Source organism: Chiloscyllium plagiosum, unplaced genomic scaffold (assembly GCF_037043375.1).
Source record: "Chiloscyllium plagiosum isolate Xiang-an unplaced genomic scaffold, Cpla_swu_hap1 HiC_scaffold_5, whole genome shotgun sequence".
In the NCBI taxonomy this organism is placed as follows: Eukaryota; Metazoa; Chordata; class Chondrichthyes; order Orectolobiformes; family Hemiscylliidae; genus Chiloscyllium; species Chiloscyllium plagiosum.
In genome coordinates, this window is record NW_028270143.1 from 137,853,860 (window position 1) to 137,878,568 (window position 24,709).

The 24,709-nt window shown below is 47.8% G+C and overlaps 1 protein-coding gene across 4 annotated transcripts in view; it reads left to right on the forward strand.

Moving 5' to 3' along the window:
- Nucleotides 1–7,654: 7,654 nt before the first annotated feature.
- The window catches only part of LOC148150047 (microtubule-actin cross-linking factor 1, isoforms 6/7-like), a 332,243-nt gene continuing 315,188 nt past the window's right edge, over nt 7,655–24,709 (forward strand). For all 4 annotated transcript variants that reach the window (XM_087987754.1, XM_087987755.1, XM_087987756.1 and 1 more), the window contains exons 1-2: nt 7,655–8,287; nt 23,036–23,585. In XM_087987754.1, the coding sequence (XP_087843880.1) occupies nt 23,076–23,585 (510 nt within the window). In that variant the 5' untranslated portion in view covers nt 7,655–8,287; nt 23,036–23,075. The remainder of the gene's footprint in view (nt 8,288–23,035; nt 23,586–24,709) is intronic.

The window sequence follows — 24,709 nt, forward strand, 5'->3', positions numbered from 1 at the left end:
CTTTCTGCCACTGTAATACTGTCCTTGACCAACAATGCCACACCTCCCCCCTTTTACCATCTTCTCTGTTCTTACTGAAACATCTAAACCCCGGAACCTGCAACAATCATTCCTGTCCCTGCTCTACCCATGTCTCCGAAATGGCCACAACATCAAAGTCCGAGGTACAAACCCACGCTGCAAGCTCACCCACCTTATTCTGGATGCTGCTAGTGTTGAAGTAGACACACTTCGAACCACCTTCCTGCCTGCTGGTACACTCCAGTGACCTTGAAACCTTATTTCTGACCTCACTACTCTCAACCTCCTGGATACTGGAACTACAATTTAGGTTCCCGTCCCCCTGCTGAATCAGTCTAAACCCTCCCAAACAGCATTAACAAAATTCCCCCCCACACCAGGATATTGGGACCCCTCTGGTTCCTGTTTGTAGAGGTCTCACCTACCCCAGAATGAGCCCCAATTATCCAGCTATCCGAAACCATCCCTCCTGCACCATCCCTGCAGCCACATGTTCAGCTCCTTGCTCTCTCTATTCCTTGCCTCACCAGGACATGGCACCAACAACAAACCAGAGATAACAACTGTCTGTTCTAGCTCTAAACTTCCACTCCAGCTCCCTGGATTTCTGTTAAGGAGAGTCTAAATGGCTTTTACAAATACATTAAGGACAAAAGGGTAACGAGGGAGAGAATAGGGCCCAAAAATGTGTTGCTGGAAAAGTGCAGCAGGTCAGGCAGCATCCAAGGAACAGGAGAATGCAGCAGCTGCAGTCCTCACTTAGAAGAGAATAGGGCCCTCAAAGATCACCAAGGCAGCCTTTGTGTGGAGCCACTGGAGATGGGGGGAGATACTAAATGAATATTTTGCATCAGTGTTTACTGTGGAAAAGGATATGGAAGATATAGACTGTAGGGAAATAGATGGTGACATCTTGAAAAATGTCTAGGAGGAAGTGCTGGATGTCTTGAAACACATAAAGGTGGATAAATCCCCAGGACCTGAGCAGTCCAAAGATGTGCAGGCCAGCATTTCCCTTACCAATTAGCCAAATACTAATACTATGTAATCCCTGGTTTTCTCCCACCCTTCTTTAAATGATGGGGTTACGTTTCATAAAATCTCTATAGTGTAGAAGCAGGCCACTCCATCCAGAGAGCATCCCATTCATACTCACCCCTCTTACCCTATCGCTGTAACCTTGCATTTCCCATGGCCAATCGACCTAACCTGCACATCTTTGGACTGTGGAAGAAAACTAGAGCACCCAGAGAAAACCCACATGTTAAATTGCCATAGTGTTAGATACATTAGTCAGAGGGAAATGGGTCTGGGTGGGTTACTCTTTGAAACGTCAGTGTGGACTTGTTGGGCCGAAGGGCCTGTTTTCACACTGTAGGGAATCTAATCTAAGCTAAGGTGTCCCCTAGAACTCTGTGGGAAGCTAGGGACGTGACTGCTGGGCCTTTTACTGAGATATTTGTATCATCGATAGTCACAGGTGAGGTGCCGGAAGACTGGAGGTTGGCAAACGTGGTGCCACAGTTTAAGAAGGGCGGTAGAGACAAGCCAGGGAACTATAGACCAGTGAGCCTGACGTCGGTGGTGGGCAAGTTGTTGGAGGGAATCCTGAGGGACAGGATGTACATGTATTTGGAAAGGCAAGGACTGATTCGGGATAGTCAACATGGCTTTGTGTGTGGGAAATCATGTCTCACAAACTTGATTGAGTTTTTTGAAGGAGTAACAAAGAAGATTGATGAGGGCAGAGCAGTAGATGTGATCTATATGGACTTAAGTAAGGCGTTCGACAAGGTTCCCCTTGGGAGACTGATTAGCAAGGTTAGATCTCATGGAATACAGGGAGAACTAGCCATTTGGATACAGAACTGGCTCAAAGGTAGAAGACAGAGGATGGTGATGGAGGGTTGTTTTTCAGACTGGAGGCCTGTGACCAGTGGAGTGCCACAAGGATCGGTGCTGAGTCCTCTACCTTTTGTCATTTACGTAAATGATTTGGATGCGAGCATAAGAGGTTCAGTTAAAGTTTGCAGATGACACCAAAATTGGAGGTGTAGTGGACAGCGAAGAAGGTTATCTCAGATTACAACAGGATCTGGACCAGATGGGCCAATGGGCTGAGAAGTGGCAGATGGAGTTTAATTCAGATAAATGTGAGGTGCTGCATTTTTGGAAAGCAAATCTTAGCAGGACTTATACACTTAATGGTAAGATCCTCGGGAGTGTTGCTCAACAAAGAGACCTTGGAGTGCAGGTTCACAGCTCCTTGAAAGTGGAGTCGCAGGTAGATAGGATAGTGAAGAAGGCGTTTGGTATGCTTTCCTTTATTGGTCAGAATATCGAGTACAGGAGTTGGGAGGTCATGTTGCGGCTGTACAGGACATTGGTTAGGCCACTGTTGGAATATTGTGTGCAATTCTGGTCTCCTTCCTATCGGAAAGATGTTGTGAAACTTGAAAGGGTTCAGAAAAGATTTACAAGGATGTTGCCAGGGTTGGAGGATCTGAGCTACAGGGAGAGACTGAACAGGTTGTGGCTGTTATCCCTGGAGCGTCGGAGGCTGAGGGGTGACCTTATAGAGGTTTACAAAATTATGAGGGGCACGGATAGGATAAATAGACAAAGTCTTTTCCCTGGGGTCGGGGAGTCCAGAACTAGAGGGCATAGGTTTAGGGTGAGAGGGGAAAGATATAAAAGACCTAAGGGGCAACTTTTTCATGCAGAGGGTGGTACGTGTGTGGAATGAGCTGCCAGAGGAAGTGGTGGAGGCTGGTACAATTGCAACATTTAAGAGGCATTTGGATGGGTATATGAATAGGAAGGGTTTGGAGGGATATGGGCCAGGTGCTGGCAGGTGGGACTAGATTGGGTTGGGATATCTGGTCGGCATGGACGGGTTGGGCTGAACATCTCTGTGATTGTATAATTCTCGACACAGGAACCACATTGGGCACCTGCTACATTCAACTTGCCATTTGCTCCAAATGCATCCATGTTGGACACCAGACATCATCACCCCATACATATGGACATTGGCATCTGATGTAGTCAACCTCGAAGAACCCTCATGGCCCATCTCCAACCCACGTACAGGACCATTCTGCCAGTTAATACTTCCCATTGAGCTGCTCTGACAACTCTCAGTATAACGCTGCAGCAAGGACACTGTGTGTTCAGAGATTCCCCACAAGGTCTCCCACCATGCCCCACCCTATCCCCCCCAGCTCAGGAACACCCTCTTTCCCCACTTTCCCCAAGATTTATTCACCCAATTTCAACTCCTGCTGTGATGGGATTCAGAGCCATGCCCCAGATTGTAAGCCTGGTTTTCTGGATTACTGGAGTCATAGAGATGTACTGCATGGAAACAACCCTTCGGTCCTACCCGTCCATGCCGATCAGATATCCCAACCCAATCTAGTCCCACCTGCCAGCACCCGGCCCATATCCCTCCAAACCCTTCCTATTCATATACCCATCCAAGTGCCTCTTAAATGTTGCAATTGTACCAGCCTCCACCACTTCCTCTGGCAGCTCAGTCCACACACGTACCACCCTCTGTGTGAAAAAGTTGCCCCTCAGGTCTCTTTTATAGCTTTCCCCTCTCACCTTAAACCTATGCCCTCTAGTTCTGGACTCCAGTAACATTACCACCAGCTCCGCATACTGAGGCTTTGGTTTGAGGTCTATGAGGTGGGTCAGACCAGGTACCATTTACCAGTTTGACTGCATTGTCTGGGTGGGGATGGCTATACCGTGAGAGGGAAGTTAAAAAGTCAGTGGACAATGGAGAGAGGGAGGTCGATGTTTTGGGTGTGAGTATGAGATGTGACAATGTGTTGAACAAGTTGGATTGCCTGTTTAGAATCAGTCATTAGACTCCGAGGTCTCCAGTATTTGACATAAGATTCTGGAAAAGCTGAAAGATAACAGCAGGTAGGTCGTTGTGAGGATAAAGTGGAAGCTTTGATTGTAAAAGTGATTTCCCAGTGTAGTCTGACACTGACAGGACAAGGGAAGCTGTTCCCCCGAGCACTCCATCTTTCCCCAGGACAGGTGAAGGCAGGATGAATGAAGATACTCCTCAGGCTACGTTGGTGTGTGGATTAGATCAATATACAAAGAGAAAAATAACAAGGGGGGAAGATTGGGTTGTGGGGCCTAAAGAAGAGCTAGGATAGATTTTTTGGGTCCAATGGCGTCTCCGTTAACCTGTGCTATGATTTTCTGTGAGTGAGGGATGAGCTGGAGCAGGGATGGGGGGGAAGGGAAATGGAGAAGGGGATGGAGGTATGGGAGGGAAAGGAAACCAGAGAGAGAGAGAGAGAGTGTCCAGGGTGTTCTTCCCGATTCAGGACTGTTCTCCTCCTGGACTGAGACTAAAGGAAGTGGGAGAGGTAGCAGCCAATGGGGTGTGGACATCAGTCTCCCTGAGACTCACAGCTCAACTTGGAGACAGATTTGGAATCAGTGGTTGCAACGCTGCCGGAGTAATCTGTGTCACTGATTGTCTAATGTCTCACAGAGTGAATTCCATCATGCTGGCTCTTTCCCAGTCAGACAGTGAGCATCTCCCTGGGAGACAGCACTTTGCATCAGCTCTACTGTCTACAACCTCCACCTCATTATAACTCCACCGGCCATGTCAGACTCACACTGAGTGCCAGGCCCCTGTGTCTCTGACCTACATTAGCTCTCAGTCTAACAGTGTTTTTGCTTCTAAAGTTTTTCACACTTCTTTTGTAATCCTTTTCCAGTCTTGACTCCCCTTTCCCTGGGGGGTGTATGGGGCATGGGCTAAGGACATGGGAAAAGGTGCCTCAGGATCCAAAGTTGTTGAACCTCAATATTGAGTCCAGAAGGTTGTAGAGTTAACAGGTAGATAATGAGGTGCTGTTCTTCCTGCTTCTGCTGAGTCTCGTTAGAGCACTGCAGCAAACCCGAGACAGAGAAGCTGGCCAGGGATCAGGGTGGGGTGATAACGTGGCAGGTAACTGGAAGCTCAGGGACTATTTTGCAGACAGAATGTCGGTGCTCTGTGAAGTGGTCACCCAGTGTACGCTCTGTTTCCCCAATGTAGAGACGACCACATTGTGAGCAGCAGATGCAGTAGACTAGATTGTGGGAAGTGCAGGTGAAGTGCCGCTTCACCTGGAAGGTGTGTTTGGGGCCTTGGTTACTGATGGGGGAGGAAATGAACAGGCAGGTGTTATATCTTCGGCGGTTGCAGGGGAAGGTCCCATGAGGCTGGGGCTGGGGGATGGCGTTGAGAGTGAAGGGGGAGTGGACCTGGATGTGATGGAAGGAATGGTTCCTGAGGAAGGCTGACAGGGGAGGGGAGGGAAGGTGTGTCTGGGAGTGGCATCCCACTGGAGGATGGTCCAGGTTCCTTTGGGAGTCAGTGGGTTTGTTGTGGATCACCTTATTACCGGATGTAGTGGCCCGGTGGTGCCTTCACTAGACTATTAATCCAGAAAGTCAGCTAATGTTCTGGGGACATGCGGTCTAGTCCTGCCACGGCAGATAGTGGAATTTTTAAAAAACTCTAGAATTAAGGGTCTAAGTGCAGATACCATTGTAGATTGTCAGCTTAAACCCATCCGGTTCACTAGTGTCATTTAGATAAGAGATCTGCCATCCTTACCTGGTCTGGCCCACATTGACTCCAGACCCACAGCAATGTGGGTGATCTTCAGTGGCCAATAAATGCTGACCTATCATCCTTATCCCATAAATGAATAAATAAGTCAATGGCCAGCCCTAATGGAAACTGAGATGTCAAGGAGGAGAAGGGAGGAGTCAGAGGTGGACCAGGTGAAGGTGAGAACGGGTGGAAATTAGAAGTTAAATTGATAAACATTTCCAATTCTGGACATGGGTAGGAAGCAGTGCCAATAATATCATCGATATACCAAAGAAAGAGTTGTGGGAGGGGGCTGGAAGAGGACTGGAACAAGGAATGTTCCATGGACCCCACAAAGAGACAGGTATAACCAGGACCCATGCTGGTACCCATGGCCACGCCTTTGAGAGGAGGGAAAATGGAAAAGAGAATTTGTTGAGGGTGAGGATGAGCGCGGCCAAGTGGAGGAGGGTGGGAGGGATGGGGCCTTTGTTCCAGGGTGAAGCAGACAACCCTGAGACTATCCTGATGGAGTTTGGGTGTGTCACGGGATTCCATTCCTTGATAAAGAGGGGGCTGGATCCTGCAAACTGGAAATTCTGAAAGTGAAGTGTAAGAGGAATAGAGTTGGATGATGAGAGTGGGCTCAGAGAGCCATATGCCCTACTCCTCACCTATATTCAATGTTTTTAAGAGAGGGGGGGACTGAGGAAAGAGAAATTGAAGCTAAAAGGGTGAGAGAGACTGAGAAACAGAGAGGGAGGGGGGAGGGAGACTGAGAAACGGAGAGGGAGGGGGAGGGAGACTGAGAAACGGAGAGGGAGGGGGGAGGGAGACTGAGAAACGGAGAGGGAGGGAGGAAGGAGACTGAGAAATGGAGAGGGAGGGGGGAGGGAGACTGAGAAACGGAGAGGGAGGGGGGAGGGAGACTGAGAAACGGAGAGGGAGGGGGGAGGGAGACTGAGAAACGGAGAGGGAGGGGGGAGGGAGACTGAGAAACGGAGAGGGAGGGGGAGGGAGACTGAGAAACGGAGAGGGAGGGAGGAGGGAGACTGAGAAACGGAGAGGGAGGGGGAGGGAGACTGAGAAACGGAGAGGGAGGGAGGAGGGAGACTGAGAAACGGAGAGGGAGGGGGGAGGGAGACTGAGAAACGGAGAGGGAGGGGGGAGGGAGACTGAGAAACGGAGAGGGAGGGGGAGGGAGACTGAGAAACGGAGAGGGAGGGAGGAGGGAGACTGAGAAACGGAGAGGGAGGGGGAGGGAGACTGAGAAACGGAGAGGGAGGGAGGAGGGAGACTGAGAAACGGAGAGGGAGGGGGAGGGAGACTGAGAAACGGAGAGGGAGGGGGAGGGAGACTGAGAAACGGAGAGGGAGGGAGGAGGGAGACTGAGAAACGGAGAGGGAGGGAGGAGGGAGACTGAGAAATGGAGAGGGAGGGGGAGGGAGACTGAGAAACGGAGAGGGAGGGAGGAGGGAGACTGAGAAACGGAGAGGGAGGGGGAGGGAGACTGAGAAACAGAGAGGGAGGGGGGAGGGAGACTGAGAAACGGAGAGGGAGGGGGGAGGGAGACTGAGAAACGGAGAGGAAGAAAGAGTGAGGGAGAAAGTCTGAAAATCAGAGAGACAGAGACTGAGAAAGAGAGATGGAGAGAGTGAGGGGAAGACTGAGAAACAGAGAGAGGGAGAGACAGAAAGAGAGGGAGAGAGAGAGACAGTCAGAGGCTAATGGTGGTTTCGGGGGATGGGGATTTGGGTGGCAGTTGGGGGCAGGTTTCTGGCCCTTGTTACTTTCCCAGGGGCTGTAGCCCATGCCCTGGGTAGGGAGAAGCCAGTGATTGGCTGAAGACAGATTTTGGGTGAGGGGCATTGAAGAGCTGGTGTCAGACAGAGAGAACAGGAACAGATTCTCAGGCTGAGCTGATTGTGATAAATGATCAGAAACAAGTGAACGACCCCCAGTTCAGTGCCTGGTGTGAGAGGGAAGCAGCAACAGAGTTTAGCTCAGACACAGAGAGAGGGACAGAGAAAGAGAGACAAAGAAAGAGAGAGAGAGACAGAGAGAGAGAGACAGAGAGAGAGACAGGGACAGAGAGTGAGAGACAGACAGAGAGAGAGACAGAGAGAGGGAGTGAGACAGAGAGGGGGAGACAGAGAGAGAGACAGGGACAGAGAGTGAGAGACAGACAGAGAGAGAGACAGAGAGAGGGAGTGAGACAGAGAGAGAGACAGACAGAGTGAGATACAGAGAGAGTGAAACAGAGGGAGACAGTGAGATAGAGACGGGGGTGACAGAGAGAGGGAGACAGAGAGTTAGACAGAGAGATAATGAGACACAGGGTGAAAGAGAGAGAGTGAGACAGAGAGAGACAGACAGACAGGGCGACAGAGAAAGAGTGAGAAAGAAAAATAGGGAGAGACAGAAATAGTCGGAGAGAAATAGAGAGAGGGAGATAGAAAGAGGGAGAGAGAGACATAGAGAAAAGGTCAGAAAGAGAGAGCAAGGGAGAATAAAAATAGAGGCGGGAGAAAACGGACAGAGAGAAAGGCAGAGAAAAGAGACAAAAAGAGAGAGAAAAGAGACTGAGAGAGAGAAGAGGTGCTGAGGCAGGACTGAAATAAAGTGGCTGGCACAGATAACAGGGTGAGTAATAAAGGAGGGGGAATGAGGGAGGGAGGGAGGGTGAGTGTGAGGGAGGGGGAATGAGGGAGGAGGAGTGAGGGAGGGTGAGTGTGAGGGGGAAATGAGGGAGGGAGGGAGAGTGAGGGAGGGTGTGTGAGGGAGGGGGAATGAGGGAGGGAGGAGGAGTGAGGGAGGGTGAGTGTGAGGGAGGGGGAATGAGGGAGGGAGGGGGAGTGAGGGTGGGTGAGTGTGACGGAGGGGGAATGAGGAAGGGAGGAGGAGTGAGGAAGGGTGAGTGTGAGGGGGAAATGAGGGAGGGAGAGTGAGGGAGGGCGAGAGTGAGGGAGGGGGAATGAGGGAGGGAGGGGGAGTGTGGGGGGGAATTAGGGAGGGTGATTGTGAGGGAGGGGGAATGAGAGAGGGAGGAGGAGTGAGGGAGGGTGAGTGTGAGGGGGAATGAGGGAGGGAGGGGGAGTGAGGGAGGGTGAGTGTGAGGGAAGGGGAATGAGGGAGGGAGGGGGAGTGTGGGGGGGAATTAGGGAGGGTGATTGCGAGGGAGGGGGAATGAGAGAGGGAGGAGGAGTGAGGGAGGGTGAGTGTGAGGGGGAATGAGGGAGGGAGGGGGAGTGAGGGAGGGTGAGTGTGAGGGAAGGGGAATGAGGGAGGAGAGGGAGTGAGGGAGGGTGAGTGTGGGGGAGTGAGGGAGGGTGAGTGTGGGGAGAATGAGGGAGGGTGAGTGTAAGGGAAGGGGAATGAAGGAGGGAGGGGGAGTGAAGGAGGGTGAGTGTGAGGGAAGGGGAATGAGGGAGGAGGGGGAGTGAGGGAGGGTGAGTGTGGGGGGAATGAGGGAGGGGGAATGAGGGAGGGAGGAGGAGTGAGGGAGGGTGAGTGTGAGGGAACGGGAATGAGGGATGAGGGGGAGTGAGGGAGGGTGAGTGTGAGGGAAGGGGAATGAGGGAGGGAGGGAGAGTGAGGGAGGGTGAGTGTAAGGGAGGGGGAATGAGGGAGGGAGGGGGAGTGAGGGAGAGTAAGGGAGGGGTAGTGAGGGAGGGAGGGGGAGTGTGGGAGGGGGATTGTGAGGTAGGGGGAGTGAGGGAGGGGGAGTGAGGGAGGGAGGGAGGAGTGAGGGAGGATGAGTGTGAGGGAGGGGGAGTGAGGGAGGGGGAGTGAGGGAGGGTGTGAGTGTGAGAGAGGGAGGGAGAGGGAGGGGGAGTGTGAGGGAGGGACGGGGAGTGAGGGAGGGGGAGTGAGGGAGTGTGTGAGGGAAAATCCCAGTTGGGGAGAGAAAGAGTGAGGGAGTATCTAACCTCATGCTGGCCCTGTCCTGTGAGTGTTTGATGGGGGACAGAGGGTGGTGGTGGAGGGTTGTTTTTCAGACTGGAGGTCTGTGACCAGTGGAGTGCCACAAGGATCAGTGCTGGGCCCTCTACTTTTTGTCATTTACATAAATGATTTGGATGCGAGCATAAGAGGTACAGTTAGTAAGTTTGCAGATGACACCAAAATTGGAGGTGTAGAAGAAGGTTACGTTGGATTACAACAGGATCTTGATCAGATAAGCCAGTGGGCTGAGGAGTGAGAGATGGAGTTTAATTTAAATGGGAGGTGCTGCATTTTGGGAAAGCAAATCCTAGCAGGACGTATACACTTAATGGTAAGGTCCTAGGGAGTGTTGCTGAACAAAGAGACCTTGGAGTGCAGGTTCATAGCTCCTTGAAAGTGGAGTCGCAGGTAGATAGGATAGTGAAGAAGGCGTTTGGAATGCTTTCGTTTATTGGTCAGAGTATTGAGTACAGGAGTTGGGAGGTCATGTTGCGGCTATACAGGACATTGGTTAGGCCACTGTTGGAATATTTTGTGCAATTCTGGTCTCCTTCCTATCAGAAAGATGTTGTGAAACTTGAAAGGGTTCAGAAAAGATTTACAAGGATGTTGCCAGGGTTGTAGGATCTGAGCTACAGGGAGAGGTTGAACAGGATGGGGCTGTTTTCCCTGGACCATCAGAGGCTGAGAGGTGACCTTATAGAGGTTTACAAAATTATGAGGGGCACGGATAGGATAAATAGACAAAGTCTTTTCCCTGGGGTCAGGGAGTCCAGACCTAGAGGGCATAGGTTTAGGGTGAGAGGAAAAGATATAAAAGAGACCTAAGGGGCAACTTTTTCACGCAGAGGGTGGTACGTGTATGGAATGAGCTGCCAGAGGAAGTGGTGGAGGCTGGTACAATTGCAACATTTAAGAGGCATTTGGTTGGGTATATGAATAGGAAGGGTTTGGAGGGATATGGGCCGGGTGCTGGCAGGTGGGACTAGATTGGGTTGGGATATCTGGTCGGCATGGATCGAAGGGTCTGTTTCCGTGCTGTACAACTCTATGACTCTGAGTTTAGAAGGATGGAGGGGTGGAGGGGGAAAAGCTGATTGAAAATTACAGAATACTGACAGGCCTGGATAGAGTGGACATGGAGAAGATGTTTCCACCAGTCGGAAAGACTGGGATCCGCAGGCACAGCCTCAGTGTGAAGGAACTGAGATGATGAGGAATTTCTTCAGCCAGAGGGTGGTGACTCTGAAACTCCTTGCTGCAGAGGCTAAGTCACTGTGTGTATTTAAGACAGGTGGCAGCTCAGTGGTTAGCACTGCTGCCTCACAGCGTCAGGGACTTGGGTTTGCACATTGTCCCTGTGTCTGCGTGGGTTTCTCCCATGATCCAAAGATGTGCAGGCCATGGGAAATTATCTATAGTGACTAGATTAGATTAGATTAGGTCCCCTACAGTGTGGAAACAGGCCCTTCAGCCCAACAAGTCCACACTGACACTCCGCAGAGTAATCCATCCAGACCCATTTCCTTCTGACCAGCATACCTAACACTGTGGGCAATTTAGAATGGTCAATTCACCTATCCTGCACATTTTTGGACTGTGGGAGGAAACCGGAGGAAACCCACGCAGACACGGGGAGAATGTGCAGGATAGGTGAATTGACCATTCTAAATTGCCCACAGTGTTAGGTATGCTGGTCAGAAGGAAATGGGTCTGGATGGATTACTCCACACAGACAGTCTGCCCGAGGCTGGAATCAAACCTGGGACCCTGGTGCAGTGAGGCAGCAGTGCTAACCACTGAGCCACTGTTCCATCCGTAGTGCTGAGGGATATGTAGGTTAGGTGCATTAGTCAAGGGTAAATGTACAGTAATTGGAATGGGTGTGGGTGGCTTACTCTTCAGAGTGTTAGTGTGGACCTGTTGGGCCGAAGGGCCTGTTTCTACACTGTAGGGTTTCGATGAAGTATATAGAGCGGTTGTTGATGAGTAAGGGGATAAAGGGTTACAGGGAGAAGGCAGGAGAATGGAAATGAGAAACCTATCAGCCATAATCGAATAGCAGAGGAGACTCGATGGGCCGAATGGTCTAACTCTGCTCCTTTATTTGATGATTGTATGGAGAGTGAGTGTAAGGGAGATGAGTTTGTTTATTGCACATGTCTCTGATTTCCTGTTTAATGCCATTCCCAAGGTCACCCCTGCAGCTTGGGGGTCTCTACAATTCCCATTCATGAATTTTGCCCCCTGGTGTGTCTTTACTCTACTCATCCAGAGTCCACATTGTCAGAGTTAATATCCTTCCTCTCTATTATATTAATTTCCTCTTTAACCAGTAAAGGCAATTCCACCAACTTGCCTTTTTGCCTGGTCTTCCTAATTACTGAATACTCCTGATATTCAGCACCCCTTCCTAGTCTCTGAACAGCCATGGCTCCATACTTCCAACCTGTTGTTATTGACTGCTGTGTTTATCTGCCCACTTTATTGTGAGTGCCCCATATATTCGGACACAAAGCCTTGAGTATTGTCTTCTTAATATTTTTAGTCTTGTTCACGTTATTTTGAACTTTGGCTTCAATTCCCTGCTAATCACTTTTCTCATTGTCGTGGTTTTGGGTATGTTCACTGATTTTAATTTGCAGACATTTTTAACCCCTGTCTAGGTGACATCTTCTGTGCTTTGGAGCCTCTTTTGAAGCAATGTTGTACTGTGTCCTCTGGAATTTATTTGGGTCTGTTCCTGCTGCTTTCGGTTGTTTGTAGTAGTGGCTGGTATACTGAGTCTAGGTCAATGTGCTTGTTGATTGAGTCCGTGGTTGAGTGCTATGCTTCTAGGAATTCTCTGGCTATTCTCTTTCTGGCTTGTGCTGTGATTGTTGTGCTGTCCCACTCGAATTTGTGGTCCCTGTAATTTACGTAATTTACAGGATTCCATGCAAAGACTGCACAAAACACAATATAGGGCAAACAGGCAGACAACTAACAGTCCACTTCCATGAACACCAACTAGCCACTAAATGCCATGACCAGATGCTCCTAGTGTCATACGCACAGATGACAGGGACCACAAATTCGACTGGGACAGCACAATAATCACAGCACAAGCTAAACAGAGGGCAAGGACGCAGTTATGCTGCAGTTATATAAAACCCTGACGAGGCTCCACGTGGAGTACTGAAAGCATGTCAGGGCATCACACCTTAGGAAGGTTGAATTGGCCTCAGAGGGAGGGAGTACAATGAAGGTTCACAAGAATGATGATTGGATTTTAGAGGTTAGGTTATGCATCAAGGCGATACAAATGAGGCCTGTTTCCTCTGCAATGTAGAAGGCTAATGGGTGGTCTGATCGAAATCCGAGAGATATTGACAGGAAAAGACAGAGTAGATAAACTATTTCCATGGGTTGAGGATTCTAGAACTCGATGGCATAGTCTGAAAGTTAGGGCCAGATTATTCAGGAATGATGTTAGGAAGCAATTCTCCTCATAAAGGATGGGAGAGGTTTGGAACTCTCTTCCACAAATGACAGTTGATGCTGGATCAGTTGTTAATTTAAAATCAGAAATAGATAAATTTGTGTTAAGCAAAGGTTTTAGAACATAGAACATAGAAAATTACAGCACAGTACAGGCCCTTCGGCCCTCGATGTTGCGCCGATCCAAGCCCACCTAACCTACACTAGCCCACTATCCTCCATATGCCTATCCAATGCCCGCTTAAATGCCCATAATGAGGGAGAGTCCACCACTGCTACTGGCAGGGCATTCCATGAACTCACGACTCGCTGAGTAAAGAATCTACCCCTAACATCTGTCCTATACCTACCCCCCCTTAATTTAAAGCTATGCCCCCTTGTAATAGCTGACTCCATACGTGGAAAAAGGTTCTCACGGTCAACCCTATCTAAACCCCTAATCATCTTGTACACCTCTATCAAGTCACCCCTAAACCTTCTTTTCTCCAATGAAAACAATCCCAAGTGCCTCAGCCTTTCCTCATACGATCTTCCTACCATACCAGGCAACATCCTGGTAAACCTCCTCTGCACCCGTTCCAGTGCCTCCACATCCTTCCTATAGTATGGCGACCAAAACTGCACACAATACTCCAGATGCGGCGACACCAGAGTCTTATACAACTGCAACATGATCTCAGGGCTCCGGAACTCAATTCCTCTACCAATAAAAGCCAGTACGCCATATGCCTTCTTCACCGCACTATTTACCTGGGTGGCAACTTTCAGAGATCTGTGTACATGGACACCAATATCCCTCTGCTCATCCACACTACCAAGTATCCGTCCATTAGCCCAGTACCCCATCTTTTTGTTACTCTTACCAAAGAGAATCACCTCACACTTAGCTACATTGAACGCCATTTGCCACCTTTCTGCCCAGTTCTGCAGCTTATCTATATCCCACTGTAACCTGACACATCCTTCCTCACTGTCTACAACTCCACTGACTTTCTTATCATCCACAAACTTGCTCACCCAACCTTCTAGCCCCTCCTCCAGGTCATTTATAAAAATGACAAACAGCAATGGTCCCAAAACAGATCCTTGCGGAACACCGCTAGTGACGGCACTCCAAGATGAACCTTTGCCATCAACTACTACCCTCTGTCTTCTTCCAGCCAGCCAACTCCTAATCCAAACCTCCAACTCACCCTCAATGCCATACCTCCCTATTTTTTGCAGTAGCCTACCATGGGGAGCCTTATCAAACGCCTTACTAAAATCCATATACACCACATCTACCGCTTTACCCTCGTCCACCTCCTTAGTCACCTTCTCAAAGAATTCAATAAGGTTTGTGAGGCACGACCTGCCCTTCACAAAACCATGCTGACTATCCTTGATCACATTATTCCTATCCAGATGTTCATAAATCCTATCCCTTAGAATTCTCTCTAAGATTTTGCCCACAACAGAAGTGAGACTCACCGGCCTATAGTTACTAGGGTTATCCCTACTCCCCTTCTTGAACAAGGGAACCACATTTGCTATCCTCCAGTCATCTGGCACTACTCCTGTAGACAACGAGGACATAAAAATCAAGGCCAATGGCTCTGCAATCTCCTCCCTTGTTTCCCAGACAATCCTAGGATAAATGCCATCAGGCCCAGGGGACTTATCTATTTTCACCCTTTCCAGAATTTCCAACACCTCTTCCCTATATACCTCAAAGCCATCCATTCTAATTAATTGTGACTCAATATTCACATCGGCAACAATGTCCTGTTCCTGATTGAATACTGATGAAAAATATTCATTCAGTGTCTCCCCAATCTCTTCGGCCTCCACACGCAACTTCCCACTACTATCCTTGACTGGACCTATTACCCTAGTCATTCTTTTATTCCTGACATACCTATAGAAAGCCTTTGGGTTTTCCCTAATCCTACCAACTAAGGACTTTTCATGTCCCCTCCTTGCTGCTCTTAGCTCTCTCTTCAGATCCCTCCTGGCTACCTTATAACTCTCAATCGCCCCAATTGAACCTTCACTCCTCATCTTTACATAGGCCGCCCTCTTCCATTTAACAAGGGATTCCAATTCCTTATTAAACCACGGCTCCCTCACACCTTTCCTCCCTGCCTGACAGGTACATACTTATCAAGGACACGCAATAGTTGCTCCTTGAACAAGCTCCACATATCAATTGCGCCCTTCCCTTGAAGCCTACCATTGAAACCATTCCCAAGCCATGCATCCTAAGTCATGCCTCACCGCATCATAATTTCCCTGCCCCCAGCTATAACTCTTGCCCTGTAGTGCACACTTATCCCTCTCCATCACTAGAGTAAAAGTCACCGAATTGTGGTCACTGTCCCCAAAGTGCTCACCGACCTCCAATTCTAACACCTGGCCTGGTTCGTTACCCAGAACCAAATCCAGTATGGCCTCACCTCTTGTTGACCTATCTACATATTGTAAAAAGGTAAAAACGAGGTAAAATGCCCGAAACGTCGATTTTGCCTGTCCTCGGATGCTGCCTGAATTGCTGTGCTCTTCCAGCACCACTAATCCAGTATCTACATATTGTGTCAGGAAACCCTCCTGCACACAATGGACAAACACTGACCCATCTAATGAACTCGAGCTATAGCTTTCCCAATCAATATCAGGAAAGTTAAAGTCCCCCATAACAACCACCCTATTACTTTCACTCTTCTCTTGAATCATCCTCGCAATCCTTTCTTCTACGTCTCTAGGCCTGCAGAAAACTCCTAACAAGGTGAGCTCACTTTTCCTATTCCTAACCTCAGCCCAAACTACCTCAAATGGTGAGTCTTCATCCATCGTCCTTTCCACCGCTGTAATACTATCTTTGACAAGAAATAATGTTCAAAGGCAGGTATGAGGAGTTCGGCCACAGAAGAGCCATGATCTCATTGGATGGTGGAACAGGCTCGAGGGGCTGAATGGCCTACTTCTGTTCCTGTGTCACACATCCCCCAGAACCATTCCCATGCCCCAGGAATCTGAAAACTAGCCCCTAATCCCATCTCTTCAGGCATGTGTTTCTCTGATATATCTTGCTGTTTCTACTCTGACCAGCATGTGGCACTGGTAGTAATCCTGACATCACAGTGGCTCAGTGGTTAGCACTATTACCTCATCAGCGCTAGGGTCCCAGGTTCAATCCCAGCCTCGGGTGACTGTCTGTGTAGAGTGTGCACGTTCTCCCTGTGTCTGTGCGGGTTTCCTCCCACAGTCCAAAGATGTGTAGGTCCGGTGAATTGGCCATGCTGAATTGCCCACAGTGTTAGGTGCATTACTCAGAGGGAAATGGGACTAGGTGGGTTACCCTTTGAAGGGTCTGCGTGGACTGGTTGGGCCAAAGGGCCTGTTTCCATGCTGTAGGGTAGGGGAGGGAATGGAATGGAATCACTATCTCTGAAGTTTCTAAATACTTCCTACTTCTGTATGTTCTGTCATTAGGGTCACATCCCTGTTTTATCTATGTCATTGATACTGATGTGTACCACAACCACTGGCTGTTCACCACCACTGCACACCTCTGGAATGTTCTGTCACCCTTGACCCGAGCACTGGGGAAACACCATACCATCCTGTCTACTCCCTTTACAATTGAATTCCCGATAATTATTGCATTCCACACTTTCTCCTCTGGCCATGTGCAGTGAGCTAACTATAGTGCTGCAAATTCAGCTGCTGTCACTTTCTTCTGATAGACCATTCCCCCAACAGTATCCAAAGTGGTCAATGGCCACAGGAGAGGCCTGCACTTCCTGCCTTGACCAACATCTCTGCCTGGTGGTTACCCCATTCCCTTTCTTATCTTGTTGTGTGTCCACCTCTGTCTGTGCTATCCAGGACTCTCTCAGCAGGAACTGCAGCTGCACACACACACTAGTCCCAGGCCCTGGGAAATGTTAGATCCAGAGAAGAACAGTTTCAAGCTCTGCGACTGTGGCTTACTCTTTGGATAAAATACTCAGATTGCCCTGAAAGTCAAATAATATCAATTACTCTAGAGTCCTTTATCTTTGCACCGCTGCATTATTGCCCGTATGATCTATAAATGCCAAATAAAGACCCTATAAACAATAATCAATAAAAATAGTAATAATACTCACCAAATTAGAACTGGGTCACCCAGTCAGCTGTGTCTGATTGCTCTGCATCGCCTTGTCAATCCTGACCTCAGGAACTATGTCACTGGATCAACACCATGTTCTCTCTCTCAGTCTGGTCTCTGCTGCTTCCTGATAAACATGTTGCTGTGTCCGATCCAGTATTTACTGTTTGTACCTTTAGATCTCATTGACTTTGTTTCAGATGCTGTGCACATTTAGAAAAGAAATTTCAGGTGTTTGATCGATTTGGCTGTTTAATTTCCTTAAAGCCTATTGGCTCTGGGCCTGATTCTGCCTTTTACTCTATAATTAATTTACCTGTTAAATTCCCGATTTGACCCAAATTCCCAGTTCCTCACTCTTTCAGCCTCACTCCAATGAGGTCTCCCTCACTCTGACAGTGTAGCTGTCCCTGACCAGGAGGAAGATACTGAATTATTAGAGGAAGCCAGCATGGAAGGTAAATGGATGGACTTAAAAAGGGTTAGGGAAGTGAGTATTGCTCCAATTCCAGACTGAGAATGGGGAGGAGGACATAATGAAGAAATGAGCAAATTTGATGTTGCTGTTTTGAGTGTAGAGGACATGAACAACACCCCAGAAATGATTATAAATTGAGAGGGGGGAGGGAAGGAGACACTTAGTGAAGTGGTGATGGGGCTGGGAGCTGACCAGTCTTGAAGTCTTGGTGCAGGTGGATAACACTATGGTGGCTTGGATAGGGTGGATAGGAAAGCACTCTTTCCATCCTTAGAGGGGACATTAACCAGGGGCTTGGATTTAAGACAAGACGGCAAAAGACAAGAGGGAAGTTGAGTAGAAATATTTTATACACAGAGGACAGTGATAGTCTGCAACTCACTGCCTGAAATGATGGTTGAGTCCATACTCCCATAAACCTGAGGCAGTATGTAAACATTCACTTGCATTTCCATAGGATCTGGGATGATGGGCCAAGAGCTGGAAAATGGGATGAATATAATCAGATCCTTGTTGTCCTGCATGGACCTGATGGGTCACCAACTGTGCTGTATGAGCCTGTGAATTACCAAGTGGAACACTGTTAATGGAGTGTACATGAACTTTCGAAAGACATTCAATACAGAGCTGCACAAAACAGACCGATGAAAAATATATAGCTGTCAGAATATAAGGGATGTGATCAAAATTGGCAGAATGACAGGATGCAGAGAGTAATGGGTATTGGGTATTTGTTCGGCTGGAGGAAGATTTGTTGGAGGGTTTGATTAGATTAGATTAGATTCCGTACAGTGTGAAAACAGGCCCTTCAGCCCAACAAGTCCACACCGACCCTCCGAAGGGCAACCCACCCAGACCCATTCCCCTACATTTGCCCCTTCACCTAACACTACGGGCAATTTAGCATGGCCAATTCACCTGACCTGCACATTTTTGGACTGCGGGAGGAAATCAGAGCACCCAGAGAAAACCCACGCAGAACAGGGAGAATGTGCAAACTCCACACAGACAGTTGCCTGAGGTGGGAATTGAACCTGGGTCCCTGGCACTGTGAGGCAGCAGTGCTAACCACTGTGGCACCGTGCCACCCTTTCCCCAGGTGAGGATGGGGCAGTGGGGGCAGGGGAATGGAACAGAGAACATAGAACATTACAGAGCAGTACAGGCCCTTCGGCCCTCGATGTTGCGCCAACCTGTGAAACCAATTTGAAGCTCATCTAACCTACACGGATCCATTATTATCCATATGTATGTCCAATGCCCGTTTAAATGCCCTTAACCTCAGTGAGTCTACTACTGTTGCAGGTAGGCTGTTCCACATTCCTACTACTCTCTGAGTAAAGAAACTACCCCTGACCTCTATCCTAAATCGATCACCCCTCAATTTAAAGCTATGTCCCCTCGTGTTAGCCTTCACCATCTGAGGAAAAACGCTCTCACTGTTCACCCTATCTAACCCTCTGAGTATCTTATACGTCTCGATTAAGTCACCTCTCAACCTTCTTCTCTCTAATGAAAACAGCCTCAAGTCCCTCAGCCTTTCCTCGTAAGACCTTCCCTCCATACCAGGCAACATCCGAGTAAATCTCTTCTGCACCCTTTCCAAAGCTTCCACCTCCTCCCTATAATGCGGTGACCAGAACTGTAAACAACACTGCAGGTGCAGCCTTATCAGAGTCTTGTACAGCTGAAACATGACCTCGTGGCTCCAAAACGCAATCCCCCTACCAATAAACGCCAACACACCATATGCCTTCTTAACAACCCTATCAAACTGGGTCACAACTTTAAGGGATTTACACACCTGGACACTGAGTTCTCTCTGTTCATCGACACTTTCAACATTTTTACCATTAGCCCAGTACTCTGCATTCCTGTTGCTTCTTCCGAAGTGAACCTTCTACATTGAACTCCATTTGCCACCTCTCAGCCCAGCTCTGCAGCTTATTTATGTCCCTCTGTAACCCACAACATCCTTCGGCACTATCCACAATTCTGCCTACCTTTGTGTCATCCACAAATTTACTAACCCATCCTTCTTCACCCACATCCGGATCATTTATAAAAATGGCTAACAGCAGTGGCCCCAAAACAGATCCTTGTGGTACACCACTGGTAATTGAGCTCCAGGACGAATATTTCCTATCAGCTACCACCCTCTGACTTCTTTCAGCTCGCCAATTTCTGATCCAAACTGTTAAAGCCGCTTCAATCCCGAAACTCCTTATGTTGTGCAATAGCCTACCATGTGGAACCTTATCAAATGCCTTACTGAAGTCCAAATACACCACATCAACGGCTTTACCTCCATCCACCTGTTTTGTCACCTTCTCAAAGAACTCAATAAGGTTAGTGAGGCACGACCTGCCCTTCACAAAACCATGTTGACTATCTCTAATCAAATTATTCCTTTCCAGATGATGATAAATCCTATCATTTACAACCTTTTCCAACATCTTATCCACAACTGAAGTCAGGCTCACTGTCCTATAAATACCAGGGTTGTCCAGGCTCCCCTTCTTGAAGAAGGGAACAACATTGGCTATCCTCCAGTCTTCTGGCACTACTCCAGTCAACAATGATGACAATAAAAATCGAAGCAAAAGGTTCTGCATCTCCTCACTGGCTTCCCAGAGAATCTCAGGATAAATCCCATCCAGGCCAGGGGGGGTCTTATCTGTTTACAGATTTTCCAAAATTGTTAAAACCTCCTCTTTGTTGACCTCAATCCTATCTAATCGAGTAGCCTGTATCTCCGTATTCTCACTAACATTACATTTTTCCATTGTAAATACTGAAAAAAAGCGCTTTCCACATGTCCTCAGATTCCACAAACAACTTCCCACTACTATTTCTGATGGGCCCTAATCTTAGTCTAGTCACTCGTTTCTTCCTGATATACCTATGGAAAGCCATAGGATTTTCCTTGATCCAATCCTCAAACAACTTCTCATGACCCCTCCTGGTTTTTCTTGGCCCTCTTTCCTGATATTTATTAATGATCTGGAGCTTGGTACACAGGAGGCAATTTCAAAGTTTACACTTTGACACAAAGCTTTGAAAAATCATGAATGGCAAGACGATTTTGAAGATGTAAATTAGGGGAGTTCTGAGGTATGAAAATAGAGCTGACTAAAGTGCATTGGCAAACTATCTTCAAGGACAGATCAATGGAAATGCAGTAGCAAACATTTAAGGAGATATTGGGAAATACAGTGAATAGGTGGACTCCAGTGAGTACTAAAAGACTGAGTTGACAAGTGCCCAGGGCTTAATGGATTCCACCCCAGGGTCTCAAAAGAAGTGCCCAAGTGAGATGGTCGCTGCATTGTTTTTAATTTTCCAAAATTCTCTGGACTTGAAGAAAGTTCGATTAAATTGGAAGATAATGAATATTAACATCTTTATTCAAAAAGGAGACAGAAAGTAGAAAGCTATAGGTCCATTAGCTCAACATATTCATCAGGAAAATGAGGGAAGCTATTATGAAAGACCTAATAACCTCTAGGAATTCTCTGGCATGTCTTTGCTTAGCCTGTCCCAGGATAGATGTGTTGTCCCAGTCGAAATGGTGTTTTTTTTCATCCGTGTGTAGGGCTACGAGGGAGAGGGATAGGCTAAGCAAAGACATGCCAGAGAATTCCTAGAGGCCTGGCACTCCAACCACAACGCCATAAACAAGCACATAGATCTAGATACCATCTATCAACCCCTCAGAAAACGAACAGGAAATGACATCACCACAAACCCCAGGAACCCCATCCAGGAGAAAGATATAAATAGAAAGCAGGAGAAAACAGCTTCGCTTCACTTGGAGGTCGCCACTGATGATGTTACCTCGCCAGGTAATGAAACGTCTGGATATCAAACCTACAGCTCAGCGAGCAAACCTACACCCTAAACAAAGAAAATTTACAGCCCAGGAACAGGCCCTTCGGCCCTCCAAGCCTGAGCCGATCCAAATGTACTGTCTAAACCTGTCACCCAGTTCCTAAGCTTCTGTATTCCTCTGCTCCCCACCTACTCATGCATATGTCCAGACACATCTTAAATGAATCTACCGTGCCTGCCTCTACCACCTCTGCTGGCAACATGTTCCAGACACCCACCACCCTCTGTGTGAAGTACTTGCCGCGTGTATCTCCCTTAAACTTTCCACCTCTCACCTTGAAAGTGTGACCTCTCGTTATTGAATCCTTCACCCTGGGAAAAAGCTTGTCTCTATCCACCCTGTCTATACCCTTCATGATTTTGTAAACCTCAATCAGGTCCCCCCTCAATCTCCTTTTTTCTAATGAAAACAATCCTAACCTACTCAACCTCTCTTCATGGCTCACACCTTCCATACCAGGCAACATCCTCGTAAACCTTCTCTGCACCCTCTCCAAAGTGTCCACATCCTTTTGGTAATGTGGCGACCAGAACTGTACACAGTATTCTAAATGCGGCCAAACCAATGTCTTGTACAATTTTAACATGACCTGCCAGCTCTTATACTCAATACCCCGTCCAATTAAGGCAAGCATACCATATGCCTTCTTGACCACTCTATCCACCTGTGCAGCAACCTTCAGGGTACAATGGACCTGCACTCCCAGATCTCTCTGCCCATCAACTTTTCCCAAGGCTCTTCCATTCATTGTATAATTCGCTCGAGAATTAGACTTTCCTAAATACATCACCTCACATTTGTCTGGATTGAACTCCATCTGCCACGTTTCCACCCAACTCTTCAGTCTGTCTATATCCTCCCGTATTCTCTGACAGTCCCTTATGCTTTCTGCTACTCCACCAAGAAGATTGGCTGGTTGGCAAAAAACAGAAAAGAGGAATAATTGGGTCATTTTTTGGGTTGGCAAGATGTTTCTTGTGGGAGAATTTAGAACTAGGAGCCACTGGTTTAAACAAAAGGGTCATCCATTTAAAACAGAGATGAGGCAAAATAATTATCTGAGTCACGAGTCTTTGAAACGCTGTTCCTGAAAAGCAGAGTCCTTGAATATTTTGAAGGCCGAGATGGAGAGATACTTGTTAAACAAGGGGGTGAAAGGTTATCAGTGGCAATGTGGGTTTGAGGAACCAGTCAGCTCAGGCATGATTTTATTGAAAATTGGAGCAGGTTGAAGGGGCTGAATGGCCTGTACTTGTCACAGAGTGTGGTCGGTTACAGCCAATCAGAGGACAGCATCAGAGTAATCATCTGATGAGAAATACATTGTAGGGCAATAGGGAAGAGGCAGGGGAGGGGAACTGATTGAGTGGCTCTTTCAGAGGGCCAGCACTGAGCCAAAGTGGGCTGAATGTTCTCATCAGTGCTGTATAATTCTATCTGGAATGTTCCTTTGTTTAATTGCAGAGAGAAGGTTCAGGAGCACTGAACTGCTGAAGGATTAACAATGGGCAGCTGTTCCAGTCACTCACTCTGTCTTGGACATGACAGGAAACACTGCCAGGCTAGGCTGCCAGAACCTTCCGGAATTCACAAAACGGGATGCCAAACAGTGTCTGGGAATGACCACAATGGCCTGAAACTGAGCAGTGATGATCTGGAGCAGCTCACCAAAGCTTGGACATGTAGAGACACCGGATCATTGACCAAACAGAGTGATGGAGAATCCAAGGACATCAGCAAAGTGGAGCTAGTGACAGAGGATATCTCCAACATTAAACCTGATTCTCTCCATCAGTTCTGGCTGTCAGTGGGAAGGGATTGGAGGTGTGAATGTGGAACTGGATGGTCTTGGAAAACAGTCACTGGGCAAGAAGTGACTGAAATCAGGGAGGTGACTGAGACGGTCATCACTGAGGTCATTGAAGTCACTGAGTTCCCGGTCATTCAGAGGAGGAGCGAGTCAAAGAAAACCACTATGGCTGGGATCTTGCTGTGTCATAAGGAGCCTGTGCAGGTTTCTGAGCTTTGAGTTATTACTTAGCATTGTCCATTCCACCATTTGTTGCTCCATCTCGAGTGTTCTCTCCCATTGGTCCAGCCCATCTCTCTCTGACCTTCTCCCTCACAATCAGTCACTACATGGGGTTCTCTGAGTTTACCTTCCTTGTCCTGTCTGACCCTCTCTAATTCTGGCCAATCTCCTCTCTTTGAGTCTTCTCTTCCTTGACAATCGACAGACCAGAACCATTCCTTCATTGATCTTCCCGCTGTGGACTTCAGGAAGAGGCTGGAAAATTTAAACTGTTACTTTGTGATACAAAACAGAAATAACTGGAGAAACTCGACAGGTCTGGCAACATCTGTGGAGAGAAAGCAGAATTAATATTTCATGCCCAGTATGACTCCTCTTCAGGAATTTGAATTTTTGGGTTTGCTGTGAAAGAACAGACTGGAAACATTAACTCTGTTTCTCTCTCCACAGATGCTGCCAGACCTGCTGAGTTTCTCCAGCAATCTCTGTGTTTGTTTCAGATTTCCATATCTACCATACCTGGGTCTGTATTTGCTAGAGTTTTGAAAAGTGAGGGGTGATCTCATGAAAAAATGTACAGAATTCTTATAGAATCGGAAGAATGGTGTGAAACTTGGAACACAGACCATAGACAGTACAGCACAGTACAGGCCCTTCAGCCCACAATGTTGTGCCATGCATTTACCTTAATCTAAGATCAACCTTAATCTACACACCCTTCAATTTACTGCTATCCATGTGCTTGTCCTGCAGTCGCTTAAATGTCCCTAATGTCTCTGACTTGACTACCACCGCTGGCAGTGCATTCCACACACCCACCACTCTCTGTGTAAAGAACCGTCTTATGACATCTCCCCTATACATTCCTCCAATCACCTTAAAATTATGACCCTCGTGTCAGTCATTTCTGCCCTGGGGAAAAGTCTCTGGCTATCTACTCTGTCCATGCCTCTCATTACCTTGTTAAAAATCACACAACACCAGGTTATAGCCCAACAGGTTTAATTGGAAGCACACTAGCTTTCGGAGCGACGCTCCTTCACCAGGTACACCCCAGTCCAACACCAGCATCTCTGAATCATCTCATTACCTTGCACACCTTTATC